We start from the raw sequence: 25,969 nt of genomic DNA, 5'->3' as shown, positions 1-25,969 counted from the left end.
AGGTGGTTTTGTGGGGGGCAGATGGATGGGAGGACACAACATTTATTTGACATATCTTAAACATTCCTGCTGCTGTAGAATTGTTATTTAATAGTGATTTGGCTTGGACTTTGTTTATTTGACTAGGCTGCCTTTAGAGGCAATTTCTGATTCCTTTTTAATTTATAACAACTTTTCTGCAGTACTTTGTATGAGCTTCCCCTCCCCAACCTACTTTTGTCTGCCTCTTATCTGTCATGCAGCTTTCATCATTTGAGTTCATAGATTTCGTATTAGCAGGAAAACAGTTGTTTCCAATTAAAAACTTAAAAAAATAATCTTTCAGCTTCAGATTTGAGAATAATTTATTTTAATACAAAGTTGTTACAAAATTGCTGTAACATGACAACTATTTCAGTTCTCTTTTATTTTGAATGATCTTTTTTTTTACCCCCTCCACAATTAAAAAAACCTGCAGCTGAGTTTGTTTCCAAACTGTTCTTCATTCTGAGACAAATCTGAAAAGTCCTTCGATTAAAATTTGGGCTTCAGATTTGAGAATAATTTATTTTAATACAAAGTTGTTACAAAATTGCTGTAACATGACAACTATTTCAGTTCTCTTTTATTTTGAATGATCTTTTTTTTTACCCCCTCCACAATTAAAAAAACCTGCAGCTGAGTTTGTTTCCAAACTGTTCTTCATTCTGAGACAAATCTGAAAAGTCCTTCGATTAAAATTTGGTCTAAATCCTGTAGTCCTATGTGAAAGGCTGTACCTGCTTGGTATTCTATTTATATGAACTTATAAGCCTGAACTTAAAATACTTATTGCTAAACTATGTATCAGGGAACTGCCTGGTATTGCAGTAGTAACGGCATACCAATTTCACTGAGAAATAGTTACTTCTGAGGTCTAAGAATATGACATTTGTTTCACCTGCCCTGAAGTTGCCATGTAGCAGTTGTATCTGGCAGTCAGACCATCGCATTAGCTTATAAATACAGTAGCTCCCTATCTCTATGGTATCCTTATTGGTTAACTTGGGGCTACCTAAAAGGTAGCTATAACATTTCTAAAATGAAACCAATTTAGAGTCACCTTATTTGTATCCCTTTCGTGCTGATAAGTCTTTTCACACGTCTCAGTTGTGTGGACTTTGGAGAATAGCTGTGCTTTTCTCTCCGTTTATGGGGTTTTTGATGATCAGAAAGTTACTTATACTTAGGTAGACCCCTTTGCACTAACTTTTGGAACAACCTTTTGTGTCCTATTTCTTCTCCGTCTTCCTAAGCCTGTGCAGTTGTTCTGCCTCTATATTCACGGGAAGGAAATTTCCATCAGTTTTCTCTAGGCTTTTGATTCCCCCCCCCCCCCCCACTCTTCAGCACTGTTTGTGTATGTGGGGAGGGATAAAATACTGCTGATCTAATGTACAGGTGTGAAGGATGAAAACAGGTGCAAGGCAATGGGAAAATTGGTACTCAAATCTGATGGAATTAGTTGTGTATTAAGATAGTAAAAACTTAGAGCAGCTCAATAATTTTTTCATTTATTTAATTTAATTTTGGGGTTGCTTACTTGTAGTTTTGTGCATTAAAATACCTATGATCCACAGTATAGTTTTAAAATCCCTTTCTGTTGGCTTTAAGTCCCTTACTCCTTACTGATGATGACCCCTGCATGCTTTAACTTGACAGCTAATTATATTCTGGCAGTTTTGTACATCATCCTCTTAAAATGCCATTCCCTAAATAACACGTCACACTCCAACCCCACCCCCCCCCCCCCTTCTGTATCCTCTTTTTGTGTTGTTCATATCTGTACTTTTCATTAGGTATGACTTGTAAATTGTCACTCTTCTGTTTTTCTAGTCTCAGAAGGTGTTACATTACCAGAAAGCAATTATACAGGTCATTGCCTCTTTACAGCGTGTTGTGTGTCAGGGTACAGGTTGCCATGTCTTGAGATAAGCCACAGCGGTTAGGCTGTACTTCCATCAGCCCTGAAATTCTGGCTGCTGTGCCTGTGTGTTATAGCCTTTGCTTGCATCCACAGCATCAGAATAGATTTGGACCACTCGAAACAACAGTGGCCTTGCATTACATTCCCACCAAAGATTTTTGATTTAGTAAAACCTGGTTAGTTGGGTTGCAAATCCATGTATTTGTCTTGTGCCTTCACTTAAATCCTCGAAGATCTGCCTGTTTATCTGAAAAAAATGTGACTCAGTTTGTGCTGGAACCTGTGATTCAGTGAAACATGATCTCAGCTCAATAGCACCTGAAAAATAATGGCTGTTTGTCATAGTGTTTTAATCAGAGAGAGAACTTCCCCCAGGACGTGCATCTGACTCATTTTTCAGAGAAACCTGTCAACAACGCGTGTCTGAGATGGCTTGAATGTTACCCTGGGATTAAACAGCCTATTGTACCGCAGGTACAAAGTACTCTCTGATGCTTTTATTTTTCTACATTTTTATAGCACATTATCACAACGTGAACTGTTGGTCCCTATTGTCAATTAAGTTTGATGTGCTCTTCCAAAACAGCGGGTGTTGGCAAATGAAGAGTATGTGTGAGTAATTTTATAGCGTTTAGTAGTTACACCCCTTGTTTTTTTCTATGTCAGAGAAGAAAGTGAGGCAGGGAAGGAGAAAAAAAGTGAGCAGAATTTCTAGACTAAGTACAGTAAAGTTTGTACTTGTGGCTAACACATACCAAAAGCTGTTGTCTTTACTGTGGATTATATTAAAATAAATTTAAGTTGAAAATTCTCTCTCTCTTTTCTCAGCCTTAATGTAGGCTGAGTTCTTTGTAAAATCTTTCAAGAACTTGCTGTCATAACAAGAAGTTTGCAGTTAAATTAACCAATTTCAGAAAATATTCTAGAACAGGAGAAACACTTGATAATTTTCACTCACATTCAGACTTATTTATGTGATGGCAAATGGCAACTGTACTTTTGCTGAAGAGGGAAGAGTTGATGAAAGGCTAGTGGATTTTCATCAAGTTTGAAGCCACTGGGGTGATAACTCTTAGTCCTTCCAAAATGCTGTAACTGAAGCAACATCTGTTATGTTCAATCTTGTCATTTCCTACCCTGTTGCTAGACCTTTTGGGAATACCTTTGCAGAGATGATGCCTTGTTTCAAGGAGATACTTTGGCTTTGTTTATAGTAACATCAGAAATGCAAAGTTGGGATTTTAATGTGTACTGAAGAAATGTGAGGTAAGAGGGAACCAAAATTCATAGCTAAGATACCTTTTTTTTTTTCTTTTTCCCCTTGCCTTGCAAGTTATTTTGGGTTTAACTTCACTGATGAAAATTTCAGGCTTGAACTTGTTGAACTTTCATGTGAAGTTGATGAATCTTAGAATAAGTGTTGTGCCTCATGGGAAGGTTTCCTGTCTGACCACCGTGGCTTCACCTGTAAATCAAAAAGAGGATTTAAAGGCAATTTAGGCATACCAAGTGCTTTGACCAATAAGTCTTCTATCTGCAGCTGCTGGTTGTAGGTAGAGCTCAAAGCTATCTTCCTGTGAAGAGTTGAGTTCTGATGTTTCATTGATGTCTGGGCAACCAGTTAGCCCTGTCATTCCTGGTCTGTCCAGGCTGCACAAATGCACAAACTTGAACCCTCCCCAAAGTGCTGAATATCCTTGCTTATATAATTGCTTGTATACAAGCACAGTGCAGACAGTGGGTGGATCTATGTTTAAATCTCAACTTGTGCTTCACTGAGTACAGAAGCGCTGTTCCCCTTGTTTTCTAATAGGGGACAGCTTGTGTCTGCCCTTCTTTAGGAGGATTCTGCAGTTAGTCTGCTTTTACCAGGTTACAGGATGCTTGTTTGCCAGATGCAGCTCCGTGGGCTCAACAAAGTCTTGACTCTTACTATGGATTTTGATTCTGTAAGGGATGTGAAATTTGCAGAGGCTGAGAGCAATCTATTTGGAATGAAATAGGTTATTGAGGAGGACTGAAATCCATAAAAGGCTTTATTTGTGTATTATCTTAGAGCTAATCCTTGCAACTTGGAATAGGTGTTGCCGAAGTATTGCGTCAGTGTTCAGATTAGATGAAGCAGACTTTCTTCTGTGTACTGAGTTCAGAAATGCTTTTTAGCCATTTCAGGTGATTTTCTGCTGAGATATGAGAGTCTATGACAAATGATCAGATTTTTCTGTTTGTGTTTTTTTTTTTTTAAACAGCATAGTGGTAAAAAAGTGGATCTTCATTAATAGTTTTAGTGCATCATTGACTTCAGCATTAACAAATAAATGGATTTTTTCCTTGATGCCTGTGTACAAGGCCTAGACTAGAATTAACCTCGTGTTTGTCTTGTAACAAACTTCTCAAGGTCTCTGCAGTGTGTGCTTGTAGCTCTTCATCTTGCATCAGTACTGAAATAAAAGTATTGATTTCGAGAGAAGTAGCATTGAAAACTTGACGGTAGGTTTGTAAGTGTCATTAAGGTACCTCACTGTTTGTAATCTTCCTCTAAGCCAGTAAAAAGAAAGTGTTAATGATACATCTGTTAATGCACTGACTACTGAAGTCATTGTTTCTGTGCAACAGCAGAATAAATGAGTAATTGTTGTCTTAAGTGAACACCTGGATATTTGTGAAACATTTTCAGAGTATCCAAAGAATGAGCCAAATGGTACATCTCACTGTGATCTCTTACTTTAAGGAGATGTATAACCTCTGTGGAGAATTCTGATTAACCTGTGTTATCTTTTAAAATCAAATATTCAGACAAATGCCTTTTCATTTTTGTTTTGTGATCCTATGCTACTGCAGCTTTGTGTTTGCCTCTCAGTGATAATGGGATCTCAGTGTTGTCTGTGCTTAACTGATGTCTCCCATCTTCTGGGCAGAAGTTGAGAAAAAAAACCAGACTTTTTTGTCAGACTGTCCTAAGGTTCATGGGTAGATTAAATCTGAAAACTAATTTGGTGTTACATCTAGCAAAAAATAATTGAAACAAAGGTGATGGATATAATGTGGCCAGAAGGTTTATCTTACTGGTACAGTGTTTTGTGGATAAACAGCCACAAAGTTTGAGGGATTAATCTTTTTCCTTTTTTTTTTTTTCTTTTTTTCTTTGTGTTGTTTTAACCAAACTGTGGACTTGTTTTATATTAATCAGTGCTTTAGCCGATGCAAACTAAATGGATGCAAACAAATTTGTACTGGTATTGCTAAATACCAGTATGAATGTAACCTAGGTTCAATTTGGTAGGTATGCAGTTGGGCTTTATTGCAGCTGCTCTGCTGTGTTTTCCCTCAGCTGGAGGCTGGGACCCAAAGAACACAGGACAGCCTTCAAGGCCCTAATTCCCGTTTCACCTGGGAAATGCCATAGCTGTTTACTTTTTGTTTACCAGTCCTCAATCAGTGAAACTGAAAACAACAGAAGCTTCTTGTCTATCACTAACTTCCTTTTCTTGTAGCGAGGATGAAGAAACTGGTAGCACTTTCTTCCCCAGTTTCTGCTGCTGCTCAGCAAACTTGTTCACCCTTCATTTGGCTGTCTCATTCCTCCAGCCCTTCCTAGAACCACTTTATAAACATAAAAACCCGTGCATAGAGTGCTGCATGACACTTAAGATAATTTTAGATGTTCAGAGGGGATTTCAGTCTTTTTTTTCCCTCTCCCAAATTTCATTTTAGTTTTTAATAAAGTGAATGACATATTTTTAAGTAGCTGATTACTGAGATTTTTCAAAGCAACTCTACTTCGTACTGTGTAGACATGACTGATATTATAAGCAGGCAGGTATCTAAATTTGCCTTGATGTCTTTTTGCGGACTTACTCAAACTTATCATAGAGTCACCAAGAATAGGTTTAGTGTCATAGGAGCTTCTTGGTGCCATTCAGACTTTTCATAGGATTTACTTAGAGGATCCTATTTGTACTTAAGGTATTACTGCAGTTAAAATGTTCATCTGCTCAAAGATGAATAGCTCAGAGACAGAGTCACTGAAGAAAGCTGTTCAGCTATGGTGAACAGAGCTGTAGCATGTAACTCTCAGTATTTTGTGTGAAAACACTTTTAATATGTTAAGATTATAATTAAAGTTGAATACAGAAGGGTCTCGCAGCTCCTCTGTAAACTGGTACTGTGATCCCTGATGGTCCCTTCAGTGTATCATTATGGCAGGTGGAGGGACACCCTAAATCCATACCGTATGGTATGGATCACAACAGCCTGTCCAGGAGCCTGTAGTAACTAGTGTAATATGCTTTTGCTGGAATAAAGCAAGAAATGCTTTTGCATCCTGCCAGAACTTTTACAATATTTAAGATTTTATTTTCCTGTTGTGCATTGGCATGAAACTGAGCTTAAAACATCAAAATAAATCCTGAGGTTTCCCCATGCAGAGGCTGTGCCCAAATAGGCAGAGCACTCGCTCAGCATCTGGGAGACTCAAGTTGAAGTGTGGACAGAGGCTGAAGGCTCGTTTTCTCACGCTTTTGGGGAAGGACTAATCCCTGGGTACCTCATGATGTCTCTTCCAGGAGAAGGCAGGAAAAAAGAAAGTCTGGAAGTATATGTGTAGCTGGTAAGTAAAAGCTAGTACTATCAGTAACTGCTCATCTGTCGCTTGTTTGTGAACGCTTCCTTTTCTGTATCGTGCAAGGTCCAACGAGGCTTCAGCAGCCTGTTTAACTGAGCAAGAACGTAGCGTCAGCCATTAGGTAATAGCTTGTGGTCACTGGGCAGGTCAAGGGGAGTTTCTTCATCTTCCCCATGATGCTGGTAAAGTTTTACTCCTGCCACCTTGAGTCAGTGCTGATGTTTCTCTGAGCTGGCTTGGAGCTTTGGTCTTATTAACTGGCAGAATAACATCTACTACAAAAACAAACCCTCCTTTTCTCCTGGTTTTGTCAGTTAAGTTTGCTGTGTAATTAAATGATGAGTTGGACTGTGTGTATGTCAGAGTATTCAAAGATTGTCTGTGTAGAGAAATAAAGCTTTTTATTTTAGCCAGTAAAATGATACAAATATGGATGAAACTTTTGTAACTAGAGAATTCGCTAACTTCTCTAGCCCTGGAGAAGAAATGAAACGGCTTCCTCAAAGATGAAAAGCCCCTTTTAAAAACTTCTTCCAGAGTATGCATGAGCGTTGTTTTGGTGATGCTTTAAGCTGGGAATAGACTTCACATCATTAACGCTGAATTTTAAAATATAATTATTGTTTGCTCCATTAAGTTTGACTAATGCAGAGATAAAAATGATTAATCAGGAGACTTAACATAATTAGTGCAGTGTGGCATCTGACTGCTTATATTCAGGTCTGTTAATGTGGGAAGCATAATTCTTCTTATGAAATGTTCTGGCTTGTGTCAGAATCTAAAATAGTAGAACCATTTTACTGTTTAAATTTGATACTGCAAATCCTAGTGCTGTGAAAACATTCACGGTCTACTACTAATGAAGATGTACAATACAGGAAATTTGAAATTATGTCAAAATTTCAGATAATTTTTTTAAAATGTTCTTTTATTTATGTTGCTGGGAAAAATGATTTTTTTATGTCATCCTGATGTATGGCTTTGGGAAAACAAAGAAGAAATTTATTGCAGAGAACTTATGTTCAATCTTGCTGAAAGATTGTTTTGCTTGTATGTTTAGTAGCCTGTCATGGTTAAAAGAAGTATGAGTAGCGTCACTGTGCAGAAAGGATATTTTAGTTTTCAAAAGCCTCTGGGGACTGCAAACATACTTTTAAAGTACAAGGGATCAAAAAAAAAAGCATTTTCAGCTAAATTTGCTTATAAAGTCGTAACCAATACCTGAAAAGGCGCTAGTGTGGAAAGGATGACTTGACTGACTTTAGGTTGAGGGTAAAGTCCTGAAATATTCCTGCTTTTTGTCTGCCAATACCGCTTCTGTGGTCAAGTGTCTGATCTTACTATCTAATACAGCAGCTGATATGCAGCATATTTTATTAAGACATTAATTATAAAGGCTAGGACTAGTACTGGGAAAGGTCATGGATTTCAAGGGGAGTGTGGGAGTAATACTCATGGATTGTAGATGACACAGATTCCATGTTACAGCGGGATGAGTTCTAGCCACAGTAGGAGTTCCAGGGAATTTGGTCTTTGGTGGAAGACTGTAAAATGATTTCCATGTAGTAGAAAACCTCCTGTGTGTTTTCAGGAAGACTGTATCTTTGTCATTTCTTTGCTGCTGGGTTATAACATGTTACAGAAACAAGGCTTCCTCTGTCTCGTTGAACAGTGAGAATGCAAATCTGCTCTGATCACCACTTGAACAGCTGTTTGTAGGGCTGACATAACTTAAGTCAGCATAGTGTTTACATCTCCTTAAAGATGAAACATATAGGTGAATGACCACTTCGTAATGGTCATAATGTTGCCCTTTCATAGCAGGAGGGAAGAGAAAAATAGTGATAAACTAGTCAAAAGGCCAGATGCCAACTACACCCTTAGGAGAAAGGAGAACAAAGGATGACTTAAGCTTAGACATGAGACATCAGCTAGTTGTTGCACAAGTCAGACCAGTCTTTACATACTGGCAAGCCCCAAATTATACCCAGCCCAAGTCTTTATGCTTAAGTCTATTAAGAGCTGCCATAAATGTTTTGGATTGTGTTGACAGAGTCCTGGGCAGGAGGGTGGGTTGTGTGTTGGTGTTTTTTCCTCTTTTTCTTTCAAGAAAGGAGCATTGTTCAAAATTGGGCTTACTCTTTCCGGTGTAGTTTGTCACAAATTAGCAATTATGGTTTCTTCTGGCTTTGCAACTGATTATGTTAACCTTCAGCAAATTAATTATCTTCTGGCTCATGACTGCACACACAACACTTTGTAAAATGCAATTACAATAGAATCCTGCCAGTTCTTGTCGCTCCACTTTGTAAGCCTTGTGGTAACATTCATAAGGCTTAATAGTGAGGTGATGACATGAGCATTCAAACTGCAGCTTCTAGCTGGGTTAGTTGTAGGCATAGCTAATGGAGATGATTTAATTTTAAGGTGTACTTATTTATGTGGAACACATATAAAAAATAATTGCAAATTAAGACTAAGTAAATGGCCAAGTTGTGTTTTATTAGATTATGTTCTTTTGCTGTTTTATTGCTGGTTTATTCTGAGTTTTGTTCTTTTAGTGCTCTATTAACTAATATGTATTAGCAAGGCTGTGTTATTAAAAAGTCATAGACATATTGCAATAACTGATTAATATTAGTAGAGTTCCTGTAAGTCCTTTAGTCAATTGCTGCTTAAAAGCAAGATAGTAAGAGTAGTTGATTTAAATTCTTTGCAATATATATTAGATTCCTAAATTCTAATTTCATGTTTTGACACAGGCTTCCTCTGTGGAATAGTGCTTAGCAGGGCTGCCTTGGTTTCCCTGCTCTTGCTTTGCATCCTTTGGGGATCGTTTTAAAATTGCTTTGAGATAGCTTTTAGTAGCAGTTAATTCTACTAATTTCCAAAGTGACCGTTTTCCATTGGTGACTGTGCAGCATCTCATAGGGGATGCTGCAGAACTGCAAGTATTCTGCTGTAGTGAAACTTAATTTTTCATTAAGATGAGACTTCCAACATGTTTCTTCAGGCAAGTTAAATCCTTACTTTCATATCTTCCACCCATTACTCCTCATGCAGTAAAACTACAACAGGTTCTACTCTAAAGAAAGGCTGATTATTAAGGGGGGGAAGGGAGCTTGTATTTTGCTGGCTGGTTTTTTTTTTTAATGCAGAGCATAATGGAATATATTGATTTTACAAATAATTTTCCTTCGCCTTTAGCTTTTTTTTTTTTTTAATGCAGAGCATAGTGGAATATATTGATTTTACAAATAATTTTCCTTCGCCTTTAGCTTTTTTTTTTTTTTAATGCAGAGCATAATGGAATATATTGATTTTACAAATAATTTTCCTTCGCCTTTAGCTTTTTTTTTTTTTTAATGCAGAGCATAATGGAATATATTGATTTTACAAATAATTTTCCTTCGCCTTTAGCTTTTTTTTTTTTTTAATGCAGAGCATAATGGAATATATTGATTTTACAAATAATTTTCCTTCGCCTTTAGCTTTTTTTTTTTTTAATGCAGAGCATAATGGAATATATTGATTTTACAAATAATTTTCCTTCGCCTTTAGCTTTTTTTTTTTTTAATGCAGAGCATAATGGAATATATTGATTTTACAAATAATTTTCCTTCGCCTTTAGCTTTTTTTTTTTGCTTCTGAACAGAGTAAAATTTCAATTAAGCCAAAATCTTCCCTTCTCTCTGTGTAAGTCTACTTGAAAACACCCACAAAAATAAACATACTAAACTTGAAAACCAGTTAAAGAAATAAGAAAAATATCAGTGTAATATAGCTCTTAACTTACTGCTGCCTGAGGGTAGTGTGTGGTAGAAGAGTACCAGCAATGTTAAAAAGCAAGTTGTTTTCAGGTGGTGAAGCTATCTGTTGAGAGAGTTAGCCTGGAATGAGTGCTCGTGTTCATTGTGTGCGAGTTCTTTTCGTCTTCCCCACAAATATGCTCTCAGGTAAGGAAACAGAAAGTAGTTGGTTTTACAGAACTGGTTCAGTGGTTCTATCATGAGAAAAATGGAAGACTATTTTTGTACAGCAAGATTACTGCTGTGTGTGTACAAATGTCAGCAGTAAGAAAATGCTGCTTTTGAGGGAAATGTGCCTAGTGGTGGATATCACACTAGCTCAGCCTAAACTCATACTGAATCCATAGACTGAACTATTGACACCTGGTACTGGGTGGGATCCATGAGTAGTAATCAGTGGTAAAGACAAAGGAGCTGCTGCTCGTTTCCAAGCTCAGTGCTCTGCTAGGCGATATGGGGAGGAAGATTAAAACAATTGAAGGAACTTTTTTTTTTTCCTCAGTCCCTGGGGAAAAAAGAATAGTCCAACGCACTTGATCGGATCTCCTGTTCCTGGCATTTTAACACTTTTCAGAGTGCAAGGAAACCACAGAATGTTTGAGCTTGGAAGGGACCTCTGGAGGTCATCTGGCCCAACCCCCCTGCTCAAGCGGGGCCACACAGAGCTGGTTGCCCAGAACCATGTCCAGACAGCTTTTGAATATCTCCAAGGATGGAGACTCCACAACCTCCCTGGGTAACCTGTGCCAGTGCTCGGTCACCCACAGTGACAGCTCGGTCACCCTCACAGTAACAAAGTGTTTCCTGATGTTCAGAGGAAACCTCTTGTGTTTCACTTTGTGCCAATTGTCTCTGGTCCTGTCACTGGGCACCACTGAAAAGAGCCTGGCTCCGTCCTCTTTGCACCCTTCCTTCAGGTACTTATGTCTATTGATAAGATCCCCCTGAGCCTTCTCTTCTCCATGCTGAACAGTCCCACTGATTATCTTTCTGTGGGCTTCACAAAGCTGGAAGCCCACACAAGTCTTCCAAGCCAGGTCTGGCAGTGTGTGTGTTCGGACTTGCTTGGGTTAAGAAATGGAATTGGCTGGCTCCTGGCTGTAAGCATCACATAGCAGCTGACATTTTGCTTGAGAGAGCATGTGTAAGGGCTAAAAATCTATGTAGGAGAATGGCTTGATGTGTATGTCCTTGAATATTTGGCATGGAGATTTGTTTTCCAGGTTTTGAGGATGCAGATGAATTCTACCAATATTAAATCTTGAATTTTTATACTTTCATCAATGAAAACGTTCTTGTCAACTCCTGACATCCTCAGTATTTCAGGTCCCCAAGATATCCTGAACAATAAAGGAGTTTTAAATAGAAAATATGTAAAATCTCCATCCTGTAAGTAGGGAATGCCAAACAGTTACAGAAATCTAAACTGTATTTTTAGAATTACTTAATTTCATGGTATCTTAAGTAATAAGCCAGAAATAGGGTACTTCAAGCCCTTTTTCTAGTAATTCCTTTAAATAAGATGCTTTTCTTGCAGCACTTGGTAAATACCAGTAAAAATTCTTACCCAAGAGCGTAACAGTGATGTGTTACAGGAGCCGTGTCCTCTGAGGCTGTTTGTTCAAATCCTCTTGTTTATTATTAGCTGGAATGCAGGGCTGTGGGCCGTGGAGGAGAACGCTAGCATGGTGCCTGCACGACACTTCTTATTAACAAATGGCATCTTTGTTTGAATATCTGTAGCTTGTGTAACTGTAGAGGGGCCATATCTTGAAAAAGAAGGAGGATGTGTCAAGTGGCTCGGTTATGTGGAGCAAATGCTGCAAGTGGAGGAGGAGAACTTTCCCCTGTTCGTTTTTACTAAACTGATTTAGAATATGGTCTAGAAATAAACAGGCTTCCTTCATGAAGACTAAAACAGAGACTTACAAGGACTGGGCAGAAAATCGCAATCTAAAGCCTGGTAAAATGTCGTTTTATTTTATGTACTGGTCTGTAATTGTTTATATCATGTGCTGGTTTACTTCTTTCTCATTTCGGATTAGTGATAACTCTGAGTTTTAAATACTTAATACTATTAAGGTAGATAATTATGTTTAATGGTGGAAGAAATGTGGCTCAGTTAACTTCTGGAAATACTGTTTTTCCGAGGAAGTATTGCTATGTAAAAGGGATTACATTTCTAACTGTACTTCACTTTTATGTTAAAAGGTCTCTCTGCATGAAGAGCAAAAATAAAATATAATAAATGATGCTTAATCTTTTCTGTTCAGAGCAGGTTTAATATCTATGTGCAGGTATTTACCAAGATTTTTCCTTTTGAACATTGGCTACCCACAACAAAATACTATCAAGTGTACGTCATGGCCTTTATTTCATTGTTTGTGGGAATGGACTGGAAGGAAAATAAACAGCCTGGGTATTAAAGAGACTTTTTGATATGAGCAGAGACTTAAAAAATGTTTTGTTTATTGCTGTGATATGTGCTTTGAATGTGTAGATGCGTAGCAGCTGGTGGTAGTGCCTGCAGACAGGAATTCGTGCCAGTGCAGCTCTTTGTGCAGTGGAATGTGTAATGTGCAAACAAGCAAGAATTTGAGTGAAGTAATGGAAAACAAATTAGCATGTTCCAAGTCTTTTGGGGTTTTTAGACTGCTCCGTAGTTGAGGAGGCAGTGATGATGGCTCAAAGAACAAAAAGGGGAGAAATCTCCTTTTCAGAGTTTGGGATAAGATTACACAGGACGCTATTAGTATACTGACCACATCAGAAAGAGGCATTACTTAAATTTGTGGCACATCTGTAAGAAGCTATTTATTATGCTGCTGATAATGCATAAGCACTGTAATGTACCTTGTACCTACACATTCCTTCAATACGTGTAAAGAACATGCTGAGGCTCTCGGTGGTACTCATTTTGTGCTACCTTGATGAGGAAGCTAGTGCTCGGCTGTTGTTACTTTTTCCAGGTGAGGTACTGTGTCTAACTAGGCATTTTTAGGCTGGTTTCAGGGAGAGGTCTCACTAGTGAGTTTGAGTCACCCCAGAGATCATTCCCATAAGTTGTATGACTACTTTTCCATGGGCTAGAGATGCATCCTCAGTGGACTGCAGATGAAAATCACTTTTTAAAATGCTGCGCCTTACTGTTTTGCAGTTCTGTAGCTGAACAGGATTAGAAGCCATGCAGGATTAGGCAAACGGCATGCAAACTACAGGTACTTAGAAAACCTCAAAGAGCAGAGGCTTTTCTTCTTGTGGGAAAGACCAGCATTTTACTGTCTTCTGGCAATTCCTCATTCAGCAGCAGCTCAGTTCTGTCAGTCTGTGCGATGAAAATGAGGTGTAACTATGGGCTGTTTGTGTTACAGTCACCCCTGACCAGGAGCAGCCAAGCTGCTGCCAGGCTGTCGTAGGCTGTTCAGCTGCTCCTTGGCCTCTGGAAACACAAGGGATAGTACTGCCTGTTCCCACTCATTTATTTTGAAGAACTGAGTTACTGCTGGGGCTGCAAGAAGGATCCTCAATGTTTAGCTTGGCAATTTAAATTAATGCAAAAATACATTATTACCAATTTTATTTCTTCCTTTTTTTGCCTTCCCCCCTCCTCCCCCTTAAAAAAACTGTATTTTACGTAGGCGATAGGGGGACCTTGGATCAAAGGTTCTCTGGTGTCTGTAGATGCCTACATCTACAGCCAGCCACTCTCCCTGTGAAACAGAAGGGAGAAGATGGCACAAAGGCAAGAGTAAGTAAGTATTTCTTTTTGAGTTGGATCAGATCTGTCAAACTGTAGCTCTGTATCAGTACCTGATTTCTTGCAAAAATTTCTATCCTTGAGAAAATTTTACTAATAGTCAGAATTTCATTTTTATATCTATTTGTAGGGCATGTCCTTATTTTCTCTTTAATAGTGTTTATTTTTACTTGGATCTGTTGTTTTGCTGTTAAATATGTCACTTATGGTAGTTGGTCCATTCCAGGTAGTCTTGCATTCATTATGGAGCAGAATATTACGTATTTTTTCTTTGCATTATGTCTATTAATATTATTAGTTCCTCCTTGCTTAAATTTACTGCACTTGCCTTTCTTCCTTAGGATTGGAAGAATCGGGAGTTCTGGAAAAGTAAACTGTTCTCCCCAATATTCCTCGCAAGCTGCAAGATACTTAGAATTGCAGCTGCTCAGTAGGAACTGGGACTTTCCTGTTAGTTTTTAAGTTGTGCAAGAAGCCTGTTTGTTGTCGGTTTTAGGAGTTTAGTTCAATTTAGTGTGATGTTTTTCAATTTTTATATCAATTGGCTGAACTGGACAGGGGGTTTGAAATTTTAAAAAAGCTCCAGCTTTAAAAATGTGGGGTTTTATTTTAAATGTGATTATGATGCACACAGAGACCACCTAATAGTGAATAGCTGGATAACACCCAGAATTCATCTGTAAATTTGTTGCCATTAAGTAATGCTGGCATCTCCAGATCACTTATTTCCTCTCTCAGAAAATAAGTACTGGAGACTAATCAGGATTGTGTGCTTGTGTAGGACTAGTTTAACTTTTTGCCTGTGCCACTTACATTACTTAGATAGCATCACCTCTTTCTGTTCTGAAGAAATTGTCTTTTTCAATTCTTCAATAATTGGTGAGGTAAGGAGAGACTCTTATTAGAGTGACAAAGGAAGAAATCTTGTACTGATGCTAGGCAATGCTTTCCTCTCGCCTTGTAGGGCTGATGGCAGTCCACAGGTATCTAATTTATCAGGCCTGACTCTTCAGCAGTTTAAAATCAGTGAGGTGCAAAATGAGACCAGTTCTAGCCTCATCCTTAAGTGTCCTTTTGAAAGTTTAAATCCAGCAGTTTACTAGTCATCTCAGCAGCACTGACAAGTAAGATAATCTGATGTCCAAGTGTAGCAGAAAAGCAGTAATCTGGCTGTTATGTTAGTCCTTTTTCACGTCATCGCAGATGCGGATTTTCTGTTCGATTTTTCTGGCTGTAATGATGCTTCAGTTCCTTTGCATGGTGATCTTCAAAACTTACAAATTTGTAATATTTGTAAATACAGAAAACAGGTCAGCGTGACAGAGTGATGAGGGGAAAATACTCTCTAACAAGTGTTATGTCTATCAGGCCAGCTGTTCAGAAAATTTTTGTTCCTGGCCTTTCTTTTTATGATTTACCTCTTTCAAAAGCTAGATGTGTGACATTGCTGCTTGACAGGGTTTTAAGCACGCTCATTGTACCTTGTAAGCCTGACCAATTTTGGGGGGGATTTAAATGTGCTGTTTAGCATGCCATCATTGGCAGACTTTATCACTGTTGATGATACTTTTTTTTTTTTTTTTAGGTCGTTGATAATATATTTCCTCAGTTTTTAGTCAAAATCAGTTCTCTGTACTAGTTAACTGACTATATATTTTCAGCCTCATCTGAGATTGCATTGTTTCCTGTATAATGTGGTGTTGATCATCTGTAATGCTAACTTTTGATTAGAAAATTTAATCATACTTGGTTTACATCTTTAACTGCTTTCAGTGAGATAAGACTTACTGAATAAAACTGATAAATAACTGGTATTCTAAAGTCTTGTCTTTAAATTTCATAGTGAAGTATTAATATATTTTTGTGCCTAGGAAGATATTTCATGAAGAATTTTTCTTGTACCCATACTTAGCTTTTACTTTATCAGGAATCATTGTGTAATTTCTAACTTGGAGATATTTAAATAATTCCTCTTATAAGAAAAATCATATTTTATGCTTATCTCCCAAAATATAACCTCTTGTCCCTGTCTCAAGCTGTTTTTTGAGTTTTCATTATGGATGGATTAATGTAACATTAAACTGTCTCAGTGCAGCTAGAAGGTTAAGATGATTCTGGCAGAAAGGGACGAGGATTACTTTAAAGGCAATGGATATGATAATTTCCACACTAAATGTAATTGAATTGTCATGAGGCACAGAACATGCCAAACTTTGATTCATATGTTACTTATGCAGAGGAAAGGAAGGTAAGCCATGGCCACGTTTTCAGCATAAATCAGGACTCAGTTTCTGGTGCAAATACAGTTTTGCTTTCTTTCAAGCAAAGGTTTAAACTTTGTTTCAACTTCTGCCACTTAATCCATCTGTGTTGTTGAAGAGCTGTGCATGTGCTTTTGAGTATATTTTTTTTAAATACAAGTAGTAATCTATTTTTTAATTCTGTTAATAAAAAAATGTGTCAACTACTTACTACTTGAATGTATTGACTACTGTGTATTACAATATTGACCACTTATTATTCAACCACACTGTTTCTCAAATCAAATCTAATTTCTTGTTTACTGGGAAAATAGTGATAGGAATTTTTCCCCATTTCTTGAAGCCCAGCAGCAGTCTTAACTTTAAACAAGTAAGCTTTTCCCCAAAATCTGTCCATTGGAGAAGTGAAGATTAGGATTGCTCAGTACTTGAATTCTCTGAAGGAATGTCAGCTTTCGAAGCGAGCATAAAGTTTTTACTTTTTAAAAAACCCATATTGGCCTTCTATAAGGACTTGCTGTAAGCACAGATCTCTTTGTGTCTTGCAAAAGAAAATGCAATTTAATTTTGATTATGGTTCCTTCAGCTTCTCACTTTGAAAGTAATGCTAAGCTTCATGTACTACTTTATGTCAGTGTAGATTTGGTAGCTTTAGTGGATGTTGTCAGTTTAGTAGGCATAGTATGTCAACTAGTAAAGGATAAAACCCAGATTGTTATAATTGTGTCGGGGACTATATAGTGCTTGAATGCACTCGGAGTCGCATAGAGTTCAGTCTGTGCCCTTGTGTGGTGACAGTGCTGGGGAGGGGTTCTAGAAGGGCGCTGTGGTTGGCGTGCGAGAGTTGTGTCTTGGTCAGCGTTCACATAGGTAGCTGGGTAACAGAGTCCTGCAATCGCTATAAAACTGCGTCAGAGAAAAACAAACCTGAAACCAAACTGCTTTGTGTCTTGCAATCCTCTTTCAGCTTAGGAATAAAGGTGGATCCAGCACCTGAAGGAGTAGGAGGAACGGCGCACTGCTTGGACAACACCAAAGGCTGAGCAATATGAAATGAGTCTACTTGCTTCTCACCTTAGAGGAAATTATTTATCAGTGTTGTGGCACAGAGATGCATAGCTTCCAAACATAGCAGATGTAATTCTTAATTATTATTTTTTTCTCCCTCAAATAATTGTGTAAATACATGTGTGCTTATTCTGGTGCACACTGGAAAAAATGACGAAGCTTGATGTCCTCGCTAATAAATGGGAGCAATATGATTGGCAGATGATGGTGACAAGCAGAAGGGGGCCAGAATGAGGATAACAAAGTGTAACTTCTGGAGAAAACTTTAAAGAAACAGCCAGACTTTCCATTAGGGGAAGTCTGGGGCAAGCATCATTGTTGCCTGAACGCTGGTGCTTTTTTCTGTGATGGGGCATACTGAGGTTCTCCCTGCATTCCCCTAAAGAAACTTCAAGTGAAAACATGCAGACGCCATGCTAAATCTCTAACGGATGGCTTAGAAGGCCACCTTGGCACAACTTCTTGTCTAAGTATCTGAGAAATATGTACGTAAATTTATTAAAGAAATAGTGGGTTTGAACAAATAAATGTGTTGTTAATGTCATATGATAGAAAACTGTAATATCTGATCTGTTTTTCTGTTTCGTGGCCCAGACGGTTGATACATACAATTCCTGAAGTTCATTATGTTGCCATGAACTAAACAGTGAAGAAAAAACACATCTGGAGTTATTTTTATAACTGTGTGTGCTTGAAAATTATTTCAAACCTTTTTAAAGCTTTGCTTTATCTAGAGTTCATTGCTTTTTTAATAATCGAAACAAATCAGCTCTTGAATCTGTCACAAAATTATCATTGGTTAAAACTGATTTGCCTCATTGGTTTGAAATCATAATTGTATTTGGGATATTGAAGTGCATTATGTTGTTGAATAGTCAAAGCAGCATCTTTCTTACTTTTCCTTTCACGGTGCCCTCTTTACATTCCTGTCCATGTTCCAGAGATGGTTTCTGTTAAGGCAACAATGTCAAGGAACCTAATTCAGTTACAGGCACAGTCTGCTTCACCTTCTCTTGATCAAAACAGATTTATCTAAACTTTAACTCCACCGCTGTAGTAAACTCTGCTGTATCTGCAGGGTTCTGATGTCCAACGCTTACCCATGCATCCATGTTTTCTGGCTTGCCAACCTTCCTGTTGTCATATCATTATGCTTATTCCAGCTCTGGATTGCCCAAGTTGCAGTTCTGATACTATAACGATGTCCTTCCCTGTTTTCAGAGAAATAAGTCTTAGGCAATTTCTCAGATGAAGTCGTGCAGTATTTCTTCGTCATTCATCAGTATTCTAATCCCTCTCTATGAATCTTGTAAATAGTTCACACTTTTGTTTTAAAACAATAGTATATGTTTCAGCTTTCTTTGACTGTGACGTTTGTGGAATTGGCAACTAGTAGCTTTTACTACTTTGTTCAGTCTTTCAGTTAGTGGGTTGTGGGGTATTATTAACTCTATAAATACCTGCTTTGATGGAAAATTGGGAACATTGTAAACTAAGCAGTTAGGATACTACCCACTAATTGTACTTTACTCTGAACAGTATTCAAGACATGCACCAAGGTCATGTTTTGTTCTGATAGAATTGTTTTGGCATTTGTCCGTCCGAGTAGTCTCTCTAAAGTTGAAGTTTATTTTCCAAGTATTTAGCTGCAGTTCTTTGTTCACAAGGGAGAGAATCTGAACAGCATTATTTTAATTCTCCACAGGTGCAGATGCCGAACAGGATGCTGCTATCAAACTTGCCCAAGAACGAGCAGAGATAGTTGCCAAGTATGACAGAGTAAGTGAACTTGATGATAATTTTCAAGACATTTTATAATTAATCTTAGTAATATGTCTGTTTAAAAAATGAATCATGGTTCCCGCTAGCTTTTGTTTAAAATACTCTATGCAGTACTAATTTGATGGTTTCATGATACACTGGCCTCTAGGTGAATTAAATTCTCCCTCCACGGGTGATATTCTGGATAATGTCTCAATCAACTCATTTTTCGGGTGCATTGCAAGTTGCTTTGGGGCTGTTTTAAGGTAGTGTAATGTATGAGAATTAATGAAACTGGGATGTTTGAGGACGCTCAGTATATTTATGAGATCAGAAGGACTCTTATTTTACTTTTTCTTCATTTAATTTTTGGTTATGGTAATAGAAACATCTTTAGTCAGTTTAGGACTAGTGTTCTCTTGCCCCTCCTCTACCCTACTACCAGTGTGTCCCAAAGATCATGCTTTGAGTGGTTGAATCCTGTCTTCTGTGTCTTAGCTTATTGTGCCATAAAACTTAGTTTTGCTCTTTTTTTTTTTTATTCTTTCTTTTAGGGACGGGAGGGTGCGCAAATTGAACCATGGGAAGATGCTGACTATCGTCTTTACAAAGTCACAGATAGATTTGGGTTTCTACAGTAAGTAGCAAGCTTGAAAAGAAAATAAGGTTGAGACTTTGCTGCTATTGCTATTTATGCTTTTTATTGTATTGACTATTTGGTGAAAGTATTATTATGCCTTTTAATAGATCTTCTGGAAACTGCTGTGTAAGTTTTGGGTAATCTTTCACTGTGCTTTTCAATTCCATTTCTAGCTGTTTTTCAGTTCTGTAACTTGATCTTGTGTAAGGAGTGAAATGTTTTTTAATATTTTATTTGGGAATGAAAATTGATGGTCTACAAAATATATTGCAAACTGAATTAAATTGCAGATAAATTTTGGTTTTTAAGTAATTGAGTTATATATAAACAAACTTGAAGTTCTTAGAATCATTTTTAAAAATTTTATTGTAAAAATGATTTAAAAGAAAAAAAAATCCCAACACATTTAAGGTTACTTAATGGTTGTATATGAACAACTGTGTATCCCAGTCCTTCAAAGATAAATCTCATTTAACTTCATGTTTTTAGTAACCTTACTGAAGTCTCTGCTGATTTGGGACCTAATGTTGCATCATAAAGTCAAGCCAGAAAATGCCAGAATCCAGATCCAATTACCCTACCTCCTTTGTAACAAATAATCTCTGTCTTCTTGGCAAATAAAAGATGAGAGTATTAAAATGTATTACGACTTTTGTAGTTGGCAGATGTAAATATCCAACTTGCAGAAACTGAACACAAGCTGACTTGCTACTTTTGATAATATCCAGTCAAGACTCTACCGTTCTTGGTGTTTGGCATTTAGGTTTGTGCTTTATGAAGTGCAATTAAAATCCAGAAAAATCAGTGATGAGTGGAAAACTTATTACAATAACTATGTACTTTTATAGTACTGGGGGGGAGGGTGTGTGTGTTGTTTTTGGGGGGATTCCCCCCCCCTTCTTCTATTTGTAGAAGAATGTACAAATTTGTAATGTCATTGGTTTTATAAGCTGTCAGTTGAAACAGTGATCTTTACCTGTAGACTGCCTTTGCTTCATCAGGGTGAGTTAATTTGGTGTGTGACCTCCAAACAGTTCTATTTTACACAGAGAGGTCTTTGTGTTGGTAAACTACAGCTGCAACACCACCTGTCTGGTATTGTAGTTGCAGTTGTAGGCATTCTTAATGGAGGATGTCAGAATTATTGCTTGTGCCAAAGTAATTGAAGCCACTGCTAAGTTCACCACTGACTTCAATGGGAATTGAATCATGCGCCTTCAGATTTGCAAGTGGATTCTTGATTTTGGTATCCTTATGAACTCCTAAACTTTTCCTGTTGTTTGTATTGTGATATTTGCCTTTTTATATGCTAGGCATGGAAGAATGTTATTCATGTCTGCTACAGTTGCTGCTGCAGTCAGTTTTCAGGAGTCTTTGATTTCATGGCTCCTATGCTGAAGGATAGCATAGGAGCCATATTTGAGATGCAGTTATGGAGGTGCTGCTTCGCAAATCACCATGTGCCAGTTTCCATGCTGTTGTAGCTGAAACTTAAAGCTACTGTGGGCACCCTTACATCATACTGCAGTCATTCTTATGATGTGGTAAGGTAGATGGACCTTAGTCATTAGGCCATACTTGCTTTCTTGTAATGTTGTCACCAATGCAAAGTCTATGCAGAATTCATTCTCTGCATAGTTAACTTCAAGGGATGAAATCTGAAATGTTTATAACACATGAGCACTTGCACAAATTAACAATGTATGTAGATACTCTGTCTCTTCACTAATTGTGCGATATTTTTTACTTATATGCTAATGATGTCTCGTTATAAGGCAGATTTCACCTGAGAGTGCTGTCAAGGCTGCTTTATGATTCTTTAAAGCAAATTCATTGCAAATGATGTTTTTATTTTCCTGAGAAATAAAATATCTCCTAATAGGAGAAATATAATTAGGATAAGCATATCAACTGTCTTTCCCTGAAAAGACAATTTATATTGCACTATAGATTTTAACTATGGTCTGGGTTCATGTATACTGCAGTACTGAGCCCGTGCAATCTACCGTTTCTGAAAGAAATTCCTATTCCTCCAAGAACTTGAAATTAAGCAGTATGTACCAAAAGCCTCAAACAGTTGCCTTAATGGTTATCATCCATAAGACCCATGATTCCTCGTGACCCTTCTATCGGGTGTTTACAGTGTGAATTAACGTAATGGGCTGATGCACATTGAAAACTGAAAGTCTGGGGACGGTATCAGATTTATTGTACTCCTAGTTAAATGGAGATCTGCAATGATTTGTAAACTTGTTTACACTGACATCTTAAAATACAGAAGACATTTTTCAGCTACTTAGTATCAGAAGGCTGCTGGATGTGGGGAACCTGATGGAAAATTAGGGCTTGTTTGCTCAAGTGCAATAGGCCTTGATTACTATCGGTAGTTTATAAACTTCTCTTTCTCCTTGGCTATGTCCTGTCTGCAGCTTTCCTTGGCTCTGTGAAGGTGCGTTCAAAGTTCAGCTGATTGCTGATAGGGCAGAAAAGATAAGGTTGGTGGGATGAAGCACTCAAGCTGCCTGTGTAACTTGCCACCAAGAAGAAGATGGGAGAAAGTAAAGACTAGAGGCTTTTAAAGAGTAGTTTTGGTCTAGATCTACGATTCTTCTGGTGTCCCAGTGTCCTTATCTGTACTGTTTTTTATTTTGCAATTCTGCAAATGAATATGAAAGTTCTAGTTGACTTTGGAAAGGAAATTGGTGTGGACAGGTTATTAAAAACAGCTATTTAAAACAAAAAAGCTGAGTTAATACCTGATGAATTTAGGGAACAAGAAAGTAAGTTCAGTGAGAAGTACCAAAGCATTATAATAATGAGACTTGTTTGAAATAAAGGGAAGTTTTAGAGGGAAGTTGGATATGAGAAGGTTTCCAGCAAACATGCTAAGCTGCGAAATAACCCTGTGGGGAGCTGAAGGGGTCTGTCTCTTGAGATGTTTAGGACCAGATTGTACAAAACAAAATGCACCTATGAGGAGTATTGTCAGCAGGACTGACTAAATTTTAACGGGTGTGTTTTCAGTAGAGTAGCTTATAAATTGTATGAGAGGCATGCACAAACCAGAAACAGTTAAAATCTCATTATTGGCTAAAACGTAGAAAACTTGGCCTTACCAATTGCTGTTGTTGTGAGGCTGTAAGGAAGTGGTGGTTGTCATGGTTTATTTAAGCCATATGGTGTTGCTGGCAAAATAGTCTCAACTTGGGAAATTTTTTACGTAATTTATTGCCAAATAACACAACATTCTGATTGCTGATTTGGATCTTGGGGGAGGGGGGGAGACCTCAAAACATAAAACTTTAATGAACACCTAGGGGAAACACCTCTCTCCCTTCTGCCCCCAGGACAAACTTCCCTTGTTTTTTGCCGTGGGTTGCCCTTTGCTTGCCCCAGTTCCTTTGGTGAGGTGACAGGCAGTGCATGGTGCAATGGCTTCTTTCTGCTGCTCTTAGTTTCTTACTTGTTTTTGTCTACTGCTCCTTGTATCCTTGTATCTTACTTGTTTTGTGCTGCCCCAGTGTGGGTCACCCGTGGGCTGCAGTCCCCTCGGAGACGTCCCTCCCCTGGCATGACGTGCCTCCTTCTGAGAGCGCATCTCCAGCCGTCCCCCCAACAACACCTCCTTCCGTGTGTCTCTTCTGCTTCTCCCCACATCTCCTCCATTTCTCCTGCCTCTAGCAGCTGCCATGCTTTTAAAAATATGTTTTTAGTAGGCGGATCGTGGGTTCCTCCAGCTGACTGAAGTTTTGGCACATGATGGTTTTGTTATAGCGGATTCAGAGCTGGCTGGAGCAGCCATGACAGGCATAGGGCAGGTCATGGCCCCCTCCCACACAGGTCACCCCTGCAGCCCCTGGCTACTGAAACCCAATACCTGTAACTGCCATGCTGGGTACAAGTCAAGCACTGGAAGCTCAACTTGTGAAGAAGGTAACTGAGACGTTGGCCAGTGTCTTCTGGACATGTTGGTTACAGAACACTGTAAATGTGACAGTGGTTACTAGATTGTTGTACAACCCGACAGTGTGTTTGCTTCCTTCTGGAAGGTTGAGGATGTATTTGGAGAGAGATGCTTTCAGTGCACTGTTTTCCAAGGGGAAAAGGACATTTCAGAGTCCAGAGGTCTCACATGACTCTAAGGGCACATGTCACCTCTGAGGAAGCTACGCTTCAGACGCTGATGTGCCTTCTCATAGCAGAGACTATGCTGCATGTGTGCCACCTGGACCCAGTTGATAACTGGGTCATACTTTCCAGTGCAATATTTCCAACCCTGTTGTGTTAAACTCAAATTTGCAAAGCAATACAAGAAAAGAGAAGTAGCATTGGTTCATCTCAATACCATTTCATACAGTTTTAATATCATTAGCATTGTTAATCTTAATTGATATAGACTAGTTTCTGTCAAGTACTGTTGGTCTTCCTAAAGTCACCTGGTATACATGGAGTAGTGCCTATTAAAACTTAACTCTTCACTTATGTAATGTTTCTCTAGGAGAAGCCCATGTCAGGGAGCTCATCTTAGTCATGAACACAAGTCTTGAGAGAACGGACCAGTATATTTCTACAGGTGCACTGTGGTTACCTATAATCCTAAAAATATGTTTAAAAAAAAAAAAAGCAACAACATTCCCTACCCAAAAAACTTCAGGCATGGTCCTCATTCTGTAAATTCTCCAGTAAAAATCCTGCTGGACTCCTGATTTCACGTTATGGTGTGGGAATGCTGAACAGTAGGGATGATGTGAAAAATACCATGCATTTTTAAAAGGAACACTTTTTCCTCCAGGAAATCTAGCACCAGTGATTGTATATAGAGTCTATCAGTGTTTTGATAAGATTGAATATTCTTTTCTAGCAAACATTCTTGAAATTGTACGTGACAGATAGTTTGTTCTATACCTGTAAGCCTAGCAGACCATCTCAGGGGACCACCATAGTGTTCAGCTAAGCCTTAGTCTATAATGTATGACTTTTCAGTCAAGTATTTTAGGAATGGGAGAAATGCCTCAGATCTCTTCACAGATAGTCATAACCAAAACTGTTTCAGCTGTTTTTGGAAATGAAAAAGAAGGAATGTTTGGTATTCATAAAAAATAAGGTTTGTTTGGTGTGTTTTTCTCCCCCCCCCTCCCCCCTTAGGACATGTTGTGTCTTTTTGGTCAGTTATACATGTGGATTAAATGCCTTTTACAGCAGGTGATTCATCACTTTTCTTCTGTCTGTTCATTTCAAAACCCATGTACTGTTATCCTGCTGATTCTCTAGATTAGAACAAAACCCAGGCTTGGAAGTTGGGATATTACTTATACCTTTTTTTGTTCTAAATATGCTTCCTTATATTCATTTTAAGAACACAACAAAACCTCATGCTCTCTTCTTATATTCTGTTTGAATGACGCTGTCCAGTTAATTAGTTTAACTATATCATGTTGTCTAAGAGCTCCTTAGCCTACATAAAAATGTCCGCTTGGAAAATACCCTTGAATTCAGCAGACAGCATGTGATATATGAAACAGAGTAAAAACAAACAAACTTTCTGAGCACAAGTGGAGAGGATTTATGATTCAAACTTCCTTCTGCAGGGTGCATGATTGGTGGATTTGGACTGTTACCAGTTATTTGTATTCCAGTGAAATCTGGAGATCTTGAGAGATGCTGTATTCAGAGCCAGCTCTTTCACCGGGTATGTTAGGAAGGCGAGCAGAGAGGCGAAGTTCCTCCAGTTCACGCAGTAAATGAATAGCCACGTTGGTATTTTGGATGCATGGCTTGTTAGGGAGTGTCTGTATTGACTGGGGAAAATACAAATGAAAATGTAAGGACTGAGATCTGTTCCGCTCTGGTGGAAGCTGTCCAGGAATTTGGAGGAAAACAACTAATGTGGAAGAAATAGAGGCAAGAGAGACAGGAAAAGGAACTTGAAAATGATAATTTTAAGCATTTTAATTTATTAGTAAATACTGTTATAAGTAGGGAAATCAGCAAAGTTCTTAGATGTTTTGCCCATAGCTTGACAAATACTACAGAGAGGCTTCATTTGTAAAATGAAAATCCAGGTTCAGGTTTAAACCCCAGCTCCTTTCAACTGGATATTTGTA

The 25,969-nt window shown here is 38.2% G+C and overlaps 1 protein-coding gene across 2 annotated transcripts in view; it reads left to right on the top strand.

The window, feature by feature from the left end:
- The window catches only part of USP6NL (USP6 N-terminal like), a 128,800-nt gene that overhangs the window by 37,534 nt on the left and 65,297 nt on the right, over window positions 1-25,969 (top strand). Inside the window, exons 1-3 of one of the 2 annotated variants that reach the window (XM_019473706.1) lie at window positions 12,284-12,341; window positions 19,170-19,243; window positions 19,780-19,862. In XM_019473706.1, coding sequence (XP_019329251.1) covers window positions 12,284-12,341; window positions 19,170-19,243; window positions 19,780-19,862 — 215 coding nt within the window. Of the gene's footprint in view, window positions 1-12,283; window positions 12,342-19,169; window positions 19,244-19,779; window positions 19,863-25,969 lie in introns of those variants that run through there. The other variant, XM_009285481.1, reaches the window with a different exon arrangement.

The sequence above is a fragment of the Aptenodytes forsteri genome, unplaced genomic scaffold, assembly GCF_000699145.1.
Source record: "Aptenodytes forsteri isolate BGI_AS27 unplaced genomic scaffold, ASM69914v1 Scaffold87, whole genome shotgun sequence".
Taxonomy (NCBI): Eukaryota; Metazoa; Chordata; class Aves; order Sphenisciformes; family Spheniscidae; genus Aptenodytes; species Aptenodytes forsteri.
This window is presented reverse-complemented; position numbering and strand designations above follow the sequence as displayed.